This window comes from Psittacula echo (assembly GCF_963264785.1).
Source record: "Psittacula echo genome assembly, chromosome: 11".
Lineage (NCBI taxonomy): Eukaryota > Metazoa > Chordata > Aves > Psittaciformes > Psittacidae > Psittacula > Psittacula echo.
In genome coordinates this window covers 4,626,298-4,639,960 of record NC_137746.1, presented here as the reverse complement: position 1 = coordinate 4,639,960, position 13,663 = coordinate 4,626,298, and the positions used below count along the sequence as shown (strand labels likewise).

The window sequence follows — 13,663 nt, the reverse complement described above, 5'->3', positions numbered from 1 at the left end:
TCCTCCTTTATAATGCTTAAATCTATATGATTCCAATATTTTTATAAGTGAGTGAGTGATCAGACTGGTTCCAATTCAGAATTAACAGCTGCTTTGTGTTTGTTATGCAGTGTTTGGCTGTTTATTCAGTATAGTAGATAAGCATGGCAACAGTTATGCTGAGTGTGTTTTGTGCCATCCTGTTGAGCAATAAATAAATGGTAGAACTAGGCATTTTGTGATATAACAGGTTTACTTTGGTAAAAACAAACCCCTATATATCTATATGGATATATAGATATGGAATATATATAACTAAACCAGATATAATTGCATTGCTATGTCTGGTGCTCATTGTATAGACTTTTATAATAAAAGTACCTTAACCTTTATTGTCGTATATCTTTTGTTTCTTATCATGCTTTCTCCTCCACTGCCATGTCTTCAAAACAAGTGTGAGTCCTTCACCTTTCCTGTACCTGTTTGTAGTTTCAAGGTGTTGCTGAGGCAGGTCATGCCAGCAGAGCCATGCATGCTGGTGGGAGCTCAGTGCTGAGACATCTCTTGGTGAAGCTACAGCAGTTTAAGCCTTACTTTACCTGTTCAGAGTGTGCCTCTCAGCAGAGACAGCAGGGAAGTGACCAGATCAGCTTCCAAACCAACACCGTGGCTCGTGGTCCATGTGGGCTTCAGTTCCTGCTAAGTGCCAGCCTGCTGTGCGGTGATGTGGCAGCAAACTGTGAGTCTTTCTCATTCCTGCTCCAACAGCAGCAATTTGAGAGTAGATGGGGCAGGGAGCCAGTTCAGCCATTACTGGGCTAATGAATTCACTGCCAATGAACACATGTCCACTGCTGAGCAGTATTTGGTTGTGTCTCTGGACCCATAACAATCCCTTTGCCTTAAAATCAGCATCACAGCAGTTGTGTTTGTGGCCGGAAAGCACTGTTACTGCACACACTGCTGTAAACACAAGGTGATGCTTTTCCTCTGAACCAAATAGATGTTTATTTTCATGGTTTGTTGATGTCAGTTCATATGAAAAACAATTCAGGGCTTTTGAACTGACTCTTCTGTTGTATTTTGTGGGAATCCACCTTTCTCCACCCTAAGCCCTGGTAGGAGGCAGAAGAACTCCTGAAGGTGAAGACTCTCTGGTTGTGTGGCAGTGCAGGTAAATGGGAACAAGAAAAACAACTAGAAGACTGAGGGAGCAAGTGAGGGAGAGGAGACAGAAGGCAGCTACAGTATGTTATTCAGGGCATCAATGGCTTTCCTCCAGAGATGGGTGGAAAGAAAGCACCAATTCTTTGCACACTGGCTTAAATGTGTTTTCCAATCCTTTTTTTCCTATTTTCTCCTATTTTTTCCTTATTTATTCAATGAAACTTGCTCTGATCAGGGTGCTAATAAGAAGACAAAAATCCTTCAAGTAATGGTTTAGTGGGAACTGCTTCAAATCCATGTGCAAGGAACTAAGAATATTCTAATGAAGAAGAACAACCCTGTGTTGAACACCATTAGAGAAGAAATGGCTATTTTTGAGGGTGCAAAAAGCTCAGTCATACCGGGACAGATCTTTCTTGCTGAAGAGCAAGTTCTGGGACAACACAAATCAATAGTATTCTAAGCTTTACCTCTTTAAACAGGTTTGCTTGAGCTATTATGTTACTGCAGGGCAAGGAGCTTGCTGGGAAAAGTGAGGCAGACTCTAAAGAGGCTTTCCTATGCCTCAGAGTAGAGCAAAGCTGAGGAGTGTTGGAAAGCTCTTCCAGGAAGCTCTGGGTAAGTAACTGTGTTTAAAGGGCTTGAGACTTCTCTGTACAAGGGGTTGCCAAGTGGAGGAAAGGTTGGAGCTTTCAAAGGTGCAATGTGTCTGCTTTTCTGCCCGTCAGGCTATTGAGTGACCAAGTAACACAGGTCATGATCTGTTCTCCTGGGACAAGTGTCCTGGGATACTGCATGGCACCAAGAACCTTTTGGAAGTGAAGGGAAAGGGGTGTTTTACTTTAAAAGAGAGAGGATGGCTTGGCTTTGCCAGGAAAGTGAAATGCAAAATCAGTGAACCCTGATGAGCAAACCAGTGCATGGCAATGCTGTGCCACTGGGCTGGGGTGATCTCTGAGTGCCTCAAGCACCCATCTGCTCCCTTCAGGACACAGCTCCTCCATGCTGTGGTTAGATGCAGAGAGACCTGGGGTCATGTAATACCCCTATAGTGCTCTGCAGGACATAAAGCTTTACAGTAGTATAAATCCATGTAGAATGGATGATTCAGGATACTTTGGAGGCGGGGGGTTGCGTGTTGAAACATACAGCAGCAGAATGTCCCAGGGCAGGGACTGTGTGGTGCAGGTGGGTTGTTGCAGCCTGGAACAGGGCCAGGTTTTCTCATGGTGTGTTCAGGTGGCATTTGTAAATGTGCTCTATTTCTTCCTGTTGCAAAGTCCCAGCAATGAACAAGTATTAATGACTACATAGGAGTAGAGAGCTTCTGGCCACAACTTAAAACCTTGTCTCTAAGGCAACGGGTATATGTGGATTTGGGAATAAAAAGGATGTTTGGAACATGGAGGCTGGCGCAAGGGTGAAGCAAAAGGCCCTCTAGTGGTTCACAATACAAGATTTGTTTCCTGAAAGAAGAATTGTGTTTCCTCTGAAGGCAACAGAAACCTGTTCTGGAAGCAGCAATGCCTGGAACAAGGATTGCTGGGAAGTAAGTGTTAACCTTGGCAGCAGATGCACTGTGTGGTGAACTGTGCTTGTGACTGAGGATTGCACTGGGTTACACAGGGCCAGAGAGGGAGAGGAGGCGGTGGAGTAGGCCCAGTATGACACCATGACTGGTGATCTGCTCTTCTGGTTACACATCAGTGTCTCACAGCAGCCCCCAGACAAGGCACAGGAATCAGTGTTGTACAGGCATCCACAGAGATGCCCACCCAGAACTCCAGCAAGGCTGCTCAGTTCTGAGTTAAAGCAGCACCTGAAGCTCTCAGAGAAGAGACTCAGAAGCAATGGTTATTTTTTAATAATACCTTTAATAACATTCCTGCTTCTTTTAGCCAGAAATAGAAAACAATAAAGGGGGTGGGACCTTTGGATGTATTTAAACCGGAACGAGTTGGGGCCATCTCTGTCACCAGCTGAGCAACCAAGTGTTTCAGCATGTCGGCCTGCCTGCAGCATCCTGCTGTTGCATGTTTCTTATGATTCTCCTGAGTCTTGCATTGGTGGTGTTGAGTTCCTTCCCCAATTCAGCTGTGTAACTCAAGAGCCTAGAACACACAAACACAGCCACATATCCTTGAGATGCTGCTGCTCTTCAACTTGCAGCCTTTTTGCTCACTTGGGTCAGCTGCCAAGGATCTAAGTCCTGAAATGCCACATCACAAGCACAAGGTCCTATGGTCTCTGTCCCCCTCGCTGGGCAGCCACAAGGAGATGTTCTGGAAGTGTTCTTGTCCCACCTCATTCTTGACTGATGTCTTTACAAGCTGCTCTGCTAAATCCTTTTGTTTCCCTTTTCCCTCCCTGAGAGCAGCTGTTATCAGCCAGTATAAAAGGACTTAAAATAGCTTAAAAATCACTGACTTTACGTTGGTCTTCTGTCTGTCAGGTGAGGGTTTCAGCTAAGGCTGCAGCTGCTGGGGGATGGCAATAAGAGTGCAAGAAGAGATCACACATACTTACTGCTGAAAATCTGCAATGGTGACATAGCCCTGAGCTGGGCCCGAGGCCATGTTCTGAGCAGACAGATAAATCATCTGATGTCTTCCTTTTCCTTTCTTTGCCTGTAGCTCTGATACCTTCGAAGGGCTCTGTTCAACGGCAGAGGGATTAAAAAGAAATAGCAAACATAGCCACAGCCAGCATGGCTCACTGGGACACCTGTAACACACTCACTTGTGCAAGGAAAAGATCTGTGCAGCTTTGTTCTCTATCTGAAAGTAGATTTTCCTCCCGGCCCTCCCAAAAAGACAGGCTATAGGAACGCACACTTCTTTTTGGAGTGCAGAGAGATGGCAAGTGTGTGCAGTAGTTTTCACAGTGAGCCAAGGGGGTTCCCTTCCCTTGTGCAAGTGACTGCTTAAAAAGTGTTTTAGAAGTACTTGCACAGGCTTACCCCAGATATGGAGCTACCAAAGACTATTAGAAACCCTTTTGTAAAGCAAAACGAAGCTACAGTGACCTTTCTTCTTCCTGTAGATGCAGCCTCTGACCCAACCAACTGATGTGAAACTTGTTTGTTTTCCATACATCTGTTTCTGTTTAACATTTGGGCAAATGCCCAGCTCACAACTTTATACCATTGCTAAGCCACACTGATCCCACCCTACAGCCAGCTCTGCTGTTGCAGTGTATGACCTTGCCTGAACAGGCTCCCATTTGAAGTGTTGCACATTATTAGGGATTTTTCTTTATTTATAGGTCTAGCTTTTACCATTCCTCTGTTGTTAAAAATAGCATCTTGTGGAGAAATAGCTTTTGTAAGTAACAGTGGGGACAACTGTGACTCCTTTTGTATTATTCAACCTCTGCAATATAATAAGTTTCTAAGAAGACAGGAAAGAATAAAACCTACCTTTTCTGTCTTAGAAACATGCTTCCTTCTAGTGGATGGTAATTCCTTGCTTGTCATTCACACAAATGAGAAGAGACAGAAGTGCTGTGAGAACAGGTCCGTGCTCAGTACAGGGGGTAAAAGCCAATGCTGAGGTCCTACCTTTCCAACTTCTCTGCTTCTGGTTGTGTGTCTTCCTCAGGTTTCTTCAGCTTGAGCTTGATAAGAGCATTATCACAACTCTGGACGTTGACAGGGAGAGTTAAATGTTAAATGGCTTGTGTTTAACCAGAGACATTTTGTACAAGGAGCAAACCCTCAGCACACTGCCTGGGCAGTTCAACAGAAGCCTCACCAGTCTCTCGCTTTCTTTGTTCCCTCAGCTCAACTCAGAGAACTTACCCTGCCATAGCTCAAATTGGTCATGAAAGCCCTGAAGGTAGTAGCCAACCAAACCCAGTAAAAGCTTCTGTTTTCAAGCATATTCAGTTTAATCTTACTGTAGTCATGGTAAGTAGGAGAATGAGCTTGGGTGGGAGAATCTGGACTGGGCTGTTGATGTTGTTGGGCTGAGGTCATGATTTCAGGTTGCACTGAAAAGATTTGTTCCCATTTTATACTCATTTCTGGCACATAAAAATGGTCTGAACTTTGTGGAATTTTAAAGGCCCATATTTCTACTTGTCTTGTCTTCCCCTGCACAGAAGATCTTTAGTTTCTCCATTTAGAGAAGCAACAGTGTTCTGAAGAATATGATGGGACATATCACAAACCAGACTGCTCTTAAATATTGGTTTTAAAAGGGTGAAGTAAAGGTAGGCTCCTTGCACCCTAACTCATACACTGCTCTTACCATTAGGAGCTCGTGGGGACTTGATAGAAGGATGTCTCTGCATCTGTCAAATGTTTACTTAAAGTGGAAAATCAATACTTGAGTGTTCTTACATGTTTATGGCCCAGCTGTTTCAGGCTCTTTGCTACTGATGTAGCTTAGAATTTCTCCTTCTGTCTGGAATTAAATGAGGTAGTTACACAAGTGTTTACTTACATGTCTAAAGAAGTGTCTGATCGGGAGTTTGTGACTGGGCATCACATCGTAGTCTGCTTTGACTTCCGAATAGGTGTCATTTATAATGGCCAAAAACATGTTCTGCACAGGAAGAATGCAGTTAGACATTTGTTTCTGGAAGCTGCATCTGTATTATGCTGGGGCTGTTGTTTGGGGGCTGCTCCATGCTAGGGCACATATGGACTTGAGCTTTTCTGAGTGCAGATGCACCCAATGCAGATACATTATCTGGTAGCATTATTGTCACCATTCAATGTGCTCGTTTTGTGGTGCAAAAGCCCCTTTTTGTGGCAGTTTGGAGGAAGGGAGAGCTGGGAAATGTCAAGGACTGCTGTCTCTGCCCAGATGTACTGAGGGGCAGCCAGGACAAGCCTGGTGTCATCTTAGGTTGAAAACCACTGTCTCAGAGCACTACACAATAGTTCTCTACTGCTAATGCAAAAGGATAAGCATTTTTAAGCTAATACTTACCAACAATATGAAGAACACAAAGAATACGAATGAGATGAAGTAAATGGGTCCAAGGATTCTGTTTACTGCTTCTGTGTTTTCAAACTCAAAATCTCCCAGGACAATACGGAACTGTGTGAAGCTGGGAGTAAAAAGTACCAGAGTCAGGTTGACTGGCTTCTGCTAAAGAGGAGCATTGTAAGCATCACAAGCAAACAAACAAGCTCAAATCAATACATACAACTGAGACTGATTCACCATTACCTTCATCGCTGAAATCAAAAGGTGAGCCAGGATAGTACAGCAGTGATAAACTGGACATTTAGCATATACTTGGGAATTTGAAAGTACAAAGGAATTTGTCCTGGTGTGCTTGTGTGAGAAAATTCCTTCATTTTGGATAAGTCATGTAGCTTATTTTAATGATTTCCCTTCTGTTCTGGCTTCATGATCCGCCACCTTCTCTTAGCACAGAATAAGCACCTTCTCTCAGCACATAGCATCCCCCTATGCTCCCTATAGGGGATTTTATTCCTAGTGAAGACAAATACTCATTTCTCTGTATTGCAACATCTTAAAACCATCTCACACCCGGGTGGGTCTAAACCAAGGTGTTTTTCTGGTTTACAAGTGCCTTAATTTGACATGAAAAGCTGCTTTCAAACAATCTGCTACACTAAAGATCTCTGAATTGTAAGAAATGTAGCCATGGGCTAAAACTCAAGGCTTGATGAGAGTGACAGGTTAGGGACCCTACAAAGTGTGAGGACCATCAAAGCCAGCTCCATCTGGTATCTGGCATTGATCTGATGATGATGCTACAGCGAGTAGCAGAGCCAGCAGATGGGATTCGGGCACCCTTTGCCATGCAGCTGGGTGTGTTCAGCTTGTGCTCTGAGCGTGTCTGCTTGGTGGGTTTATGCCATTCCTTCTGAAAGAGGTGAAAGAGGCAGCCTGCTCCATCACCCAGGGGCTGGTTACATGTGGCAAAGCTGAGAGCTGGGGGGACTAATGGCTCCATTGGGTGACCTGCTCCTGAGCTTCCCTTTCTGTGGCTCCCCTGCATTGTTTAATGCACATACGTCCTTTTCTGAGCACGGGAAGGCTTTGGGAGTCAAAAAGGGGTTTACTCTATGAGATAAGCTAAAGTGCTGGAGCCCTGTACTCTTAAGTTCTGCCTAGCAGAAACTGGTTTGTACCTGCACCAGTTTGTATCCCAAAGTTTACAAAGTACATACATGCATTTCCGGAACGTGGAAAACTCGTCCACTTGTGACCCAAAGACCAGATAGCCAAACTGGGCATAGGCAAAGAAGACGATGAAGAACATGATGGCAAAACCAAAGATGTCTTTGGCACAGCGAGATAAAGTGGAGGACAACTGCTCCATTGTTTTGTTAAATCTCACATATTTAAGTACCTGCAAGAGAACAGAACATATCGTTGTTGGGGGATCAAAATGTGTTGCAATTTCTTAACAGGGGTTTCTGGAATGTTATCTGTAATCATCATTTACAGGTTAAGTTGTACCCAGAAATGGGATGTATCTAGAAACACACTAGGATTGGGTGTGTTTCTGGAGAAGATGAATATTCTCTAGGGCAAATACGTGTCTATGCTAAAGCTAACAGCATGTTAGGTCTTTGCTTGGTACTGATATGTGTGATCAGTTCTAGCAGTTATGGACCCCCGGTCAAGGAGACCACAAGCCATTCCACCCTCCTGTGTCTGCAGAATTGGTAAGGAGCTCTCTTTTACTTTGGGTCTGAAACAAGGCCTTGAACAAGCTTTGCTCAATGACAGTCATTAATGATAAACACAGCTGTGCTACTGACTGAACAGTCTGAAGGGAGGGTGATGCAGGGGCTGGGGTACAGAAGGGATGTAGTGAGGAAGGCTGTGCACAGAACTGGTTAACAGCCAGTGCTCCCAAACAGCTTTTGGTCGGGCTGGGAGGTGGAGGAAGGCCAAAAGCCTGTCAATTTTAAAAGGATGTGACCTTTCACAATAGCCTGTGTTGAGGTACCTGGGACATGACTGTAAAGTGTGATCTCCTCTGCCAGATGTGAGCACCTCCCCTGCCTGTTTCATAGCTGCTTTGTGGTGGATGTTCTATAAATGCATCAGAGCAGAGGGCCTTGGGAAGCTTCGTCCAGTCACTGGGAACACTGAGGCCTCCCAAACTCAAGTCACTGCTGTCTGCTGGGTAAAGGGGAAGGGGAGCAGACCCCAGCCAGCACCAGCAAGGTTTAGCAGATACGGGGCAGTGGCAGGCAAACAGGCAGGGCTGGTTTAGCCCCAGAGCATCTGGTTAGGAACAAAAGTAGCTCCTAATCTTGGAGCAGTTTGCTGTCCAGAGATCAGCAAATCTATTTGCAAGAATGAAATGAAAGGTGGGCACAAAGCCACTTCTGAATCAAGTTCAGACACATTTTGCCTTCCTTTTGGCTACAAAAGCTATGAATAGCTTCACCTATTACAACCATGCCATCTGTATAGGTCAGGCTGTGACCTGGATCATATTGAGTCTAGGAAAATACTGAGTTTGAGGAGGCTCTTTGGCCATGGTCATTTCCCAGCTGCTCCAATGGAGACAGCTGCCCATGTGCAAAATTCCTTTCTAGATGGGCTTGGAATCTGTGTGACCATGTTTATGAGAAGGAGGTAATTTTAAACTCTTCTGGAATCTCATAAACAAAATTCTCCCTTTTAGCCCCACCTTTGCAATTCACCCATGAAAAGGTACAAGTGAACACTTACGCTATGCTTAGAAATGCTGATTCTTAAGTACAAAAAAGGGAATAAGAGCCAATACCTTTATCCAAGCAAAGAAAATGTTGACAGCAATCATATTGTTGTAAAGGACTTGCCAGAACGTAAGGAAATAGAAGTCTGGATATACATTGGCATCAGACAGCAGCTCTTCCATTAGCAGGGACACTTCTACGGTGCTGTAGATATTGAAGATGATGGCAAGGATGGATACCTGAAGGAAAGCAGAAGCCAGTGAAACTCAAGTCCAGTTACATGCCTTCTCCTTCAGGCTATCATTTTGCATGGGAAAGACTTTGATTTCAACATGCCCTTGGCTAGATTTGGAAAACCTGAGCTTTTTTGGTCATAATCCATATATACAAGACTTTATTGCCCAAAACAATTGTAATGGTACTGTAATAATTCCGGCCTTCTGGTATTTAACATGCTGCATACATTCTAATTTACTGTGTTAGCTCTGTTACATGCTACTGCTTCCCTGCTCTGCAAACATTAAGGCTCAAACAAACAAGGTCGATAACAAGTATAAAAGATGTGGAGCCACAGCAAGCTGCTAGCAAAGCTAGAAGAGTTCAGTGTGCTGAACCATGCTGGGCCATGTGGCCTCTTCAGTGCAGAACACTGGGTGGCTGACTCAAACCCGACACAGATTTGGGCTGTTTGGCTTGTTGGCTGTGTATTCAGTGCAAGCCTACACTGGCAAGCACAGAGGTTAAAGTCAAGGGGTAGCTCACCATCAGCAGCATCAAATCCAGCCAGCTCCAACCACTTCTGAAATACTGCCTTTTCAGTTTCACTATTTTTATAGCTTCCTGGATTATAAATGTAATGATAAAGAGGCAAAAGATGATTTCACAAGAAGCCAGGAAGTAATCGTAACTTGTGATGTATCTGAGGAGCTTCACAGAGTAGATATGTATAGAGGTGAAAGCACCACCGGTGGCAGGGAACTCTGCCACCAACCTGAAAAAAATTGGGGACTGGTGTTAGTTACCATCCCTTTAAATCATCTCAGCCCTTTATTTTCAATACTAATCATTACTACATTCGTAATACCTTGCTCGAACTCCTACATCTCTAAGGTCTTCTTGTAAGATACCTTCTCAGTAGAGCAAATGATCACTGTATCCTGAGTCTTTTCCCTCCCCTAGCTGACAACAGGACTACTAATCCATCTCTGACCTTGCGAAAGGCTGTGAAATTCCTTCCAACAGCAGCAACCAGCTGTACAGACCAGATACCCTCTACTAAAAAAAAACATAGAAAGGAAGGATCTGGGTCAGCTCCCTGCACTTCTGCATTCTTTAATGGATTACTGTCTTGCCAGCTACTACCTGGGAAACGTGGCTGCATATGCCTGAGGTGACCAGCCTTCCCTTGTGTCCTTATGAAAGCATCATGCCTCAGTAAACTGGACTTCACATGTAGTGAAGATAAGAACTCACTTGACTATACAGAAGAGGTTTAGGTTAGCGTTGTATGTTGAGAAGTCGATAAATACAACTCTGGTTCCTCTAGTGAGCCAGTTGTTCTCCTTCAGAGATGCCAACTTCTCTATGCTCTCCTGCTTCGATTTAGGTAAGGTGAACAAATACCCTCCACTGCCATACATGCCCATATTTCCCAAGTACCACAGGGTAAACGAATCAGCTGGCGTATATTTCCATCTGTCAGAAATGGGAAAGCAAAGCACTCAGCTTATGGAACCTGGACTGAAGTAAGCTTCACCTTTTATTTTATACAATACTTGCTAGTTCTTGTGTTCTGCATCCACGACTGACCAGTTAAGTCAGACCTTTAAATAATGCGCTTCTTTACATAAAGAATATGGCCTTAAGATACTCACATTTTATTTAGCTGCTCAGTACATTCACAAAACAGCAATTGGTTATGAATATGGATTTTGTCCAATGTGGGCCAGACAGTTAATTACCTTAAAACCTTTGTAGGCAAATGGAGTATCTCTGGTTTCCATAATTCATTGTTCCTGTGGCATGTTCACAGGTTCTTCCATTGCGTTAAATTCATGCTAAATGAAATGTGTGAAGCAGGCCTTTTGGCTTTGTTTTCAGAGCATTTTAGCATGATTCCAATTTATAAACATGGGATTTAAATTCAAGCCTCATATAATTGAGCGTTTCTCCAGAGATGTTAATGGAGATAGACCCACTAATGTGCTTCTGCTGAACTGGGTTTGCTGTTTCCAGTTCTTCCTGTCTCTCCGCTATAGATTTCCCATGCTAAATTCCCATTCATAATGTTGGCATAAAAGCAAATCCATGATTTATTACAATGTAAACAAGAGGAAAAACTCAGCTAACTGCATGCACAGTAGTGAGTAAGTGAACAATAGTGGCATTAAGGCTTTGGTTAGGTTTCCAAAAGCATTTCTGTGCTGGAGTAGGATGACTTACTCAGATTCGTTCCTTAGAGCATCGTCAGACCTGTCTTCAGCTTGGTAATGGTACTCACTGTAACAGTCGTCTAAAAAGCTACGGAAATAGGGGTAGATGGAGCACGTGTTGTTGCGCACTTTCACCTGTCGAACCTGGACTGCTCCTAACAGTAAGTTCTCATAGTAAATATGGCTGTAGTTCTGGAAGGGTAACGTCTTGTTGTTGTACCATTTGTCCCAGTAGAGTCCATCCAACAGTGGTCCCTGTACAAACTGCACGTACAAGTGAGGTTAAGGTTTCAGAAGATTTCAATACCGCTATTGCCCCTCTCTTTAGCATACAGATCTCTGATATCTCTAATATTATCTCTAATAGTCACAAATACAGGGTTCCCAGGTTATTATAGCTACAGAGTCTAAGCTAGAATACAAACAACTCCTGCCGATGTCCTGTCTTACACATATGATATATTTACATCTTTTTGCTATGAGTCAATTCTGTTCCCTATGCAATTCTATCAGGGATGTGTAATGGGATTATTCAGGGTAAGACTCAAACATCTCTTTAGAATTCTCCTGAATTCTAAACAAATATGTTTAAACACAAACACTATATGTTGTTTTAACAAAATCTGTGGGTTATCTTAATCTCTGACAGATCTGGTTTGGGATACGTTTCTGATTAGGGTTTTAGTCATCTGAATGTATTTATTTATGAAGGTGGGGAAAAACAATCCCTCTTTTCCTGGATGTTTCTTAGATGCCGAGAAAGAGCAATTCAATTTTGGGGGAGTATTATTCTGAGTGCAAAACAACACGCCCTCATGGTTTGGGACCATCTCAGCACGCATTACAACCGTGCCCAGTACATCAGCCCACACACTGTAAGAGCAAAGGCTCGCTATTTGATGGACTGGCAATTACAGACACCGTGCTAAGAGGGAGTGCAATTCTTCCCAATGAATTGTTATAGCCAGGCATTTCCATTTGTAAGGAAGAGCAGGATGAGAAACTTCGCCTCCTGCTGGCCGCTGGGCAATGCTGGTCATTTTGGGAGGTCCTCCACCTAGTAGTGAAAACAGAGACAAGTGTTCTGCAGCTGTCACTGACATACAGGATAATGTAACAGCAAACCAGGCGAGCCAAGGTGGTTTTCCACTGGAAATCATAGATCTTGGATTGGTTTTAATACCTGAAAGTCAAAAGAGCTGTAAACCCAAAATCTGTTTTTATTGAAGCTCTTTTCAAGCTTCACTGAGAACACAATGCAGCAATTAACTGGCCTATTGTTTTCTTCCACTGATTGATCAGAACTATCAATATTCGTGTGTGTTTGTACCCAATCCAAATGCATTTTAATAAGTTATTTGCCTTTCCTGTGCTGAAAGCACATCTAGCACATGGCTTTTAGGAGAACCACAGAATGGTTAGGGTTGGAAAGGACCTTAAGACCATTGAGGTCCATGAGCCTGTGTTGCTCGGAATTAACACTAGGAAACTCCTCACTTGTCTGTAACAAAAGCCTTACCTTCCAGAAGTCAGCTTTGCTCCGAATGCTCCCAAAACCCTCCTCGCCCTCAGCGGGCTCCGTGAAGAGATGGGACATGACTGTGTTCAGGTGGTACATGTCTATGCTCACCATGCCAAAGGCCACTGGAAAGAAGGGGCAAAGAGAGGATGCTCGCAGGCTAAAATTAGAGCATGACAACAGCTTCTAACCTTGCTTCGCTTGTCCCTAGGTCATCCTGCTAGAGAAAGGCAATTGGATTGAAGTGATGCTTTGGGGTGGATGACGGGTGGATAAAGGGGATACGGGAAGAGGCAGAGCTCGCACGGTAGGTACTTGTCAGCAGGGCTCAAGCCGTTTAATGACTTACATATACAGAGGTCTATGAGGAAGATGACATAGACAGCCAGCTCCCGCAGCATGTCCTTCAGCTCCTGCTCGCTGGTGCCGGTCTCCCGGGGGCCTGTTTGGGGAAAGAGCAGTGGGGGCAGAGCCTGGTCAGGGCACGGGGCCCTTAGGCCGCGGCTTGGGCCGCACCGGGCCACGGCCCGGCCCTGAGGTGAAGGGAGCGGGCCTGCGCCGGAGGGCAGCGGGGCCGCCTGACGCACCGCGGCTGCTCAGCCAGTGTTTCACCACGGGCAGCTGCACCGCTGCCGTGGGCTCCATGGCGGCCGGGCCGGGCTGGGCCGGCTCCCGGCGCTCCTCGGTGTGAATCTCAACGTGCGGCGATGAGAGCATTCCCCCGCCTCGGGCCGGTTCCCGGCCGCTGCCGCCCTGGGAGGCCGCTGTTCGCGTTGCTGAGTTTCGGTTCGGGTCGGTCCTGCCGCGGCGGGGCCCCGCGGGGCAGCGGTGTCAGGTAGAGCCCGCGCCCGTCGGGCGGGATTAACCGGTGAGTTGCGGCTGGTTGCGTCCGGTTAAACCGAG

General features: G+C 44.9%; 1 protein-coding gene across 1 annotated transcript; it reads right to left on the bottom strand.

Moving 5' to 3' along the window:
- Positions 1 to 3,742: 3,742 nt before the first annotated feature.
- On the bottom strand, positions 3,743 to 13,477 carry PKD2L2 (polycystin 2 like 2, transient receptor potential cation channel; the record flags this gene model as incomplete). Its single annotated transcript, XM_080627308.1, has 12 exons — positions 3,743 to 3,800; positions 4,706 to 4,785; positions 5,592 to 5,693; positions 6,084 to 6,204; positions 7,301 to 7,482; positions 8,878 to 9,048; positions 9,572 to 9,800; positions 10,283 to 10,504; positions 11,252 to 11,505; positions 12,761 to 12,885; positions 13,110 to 13,202; positions 13,348 to 13,477. 12 exons carry the CDS (start codon positions 13,475 to 13,477, stop codon positions 3,743 to 3,745), a joined length of 1,767 nt encoding a protein of 588 aa, XP_080483434.1.
- Positions 13,478 to 13,663: the final 186 nt, after the last annotated feature.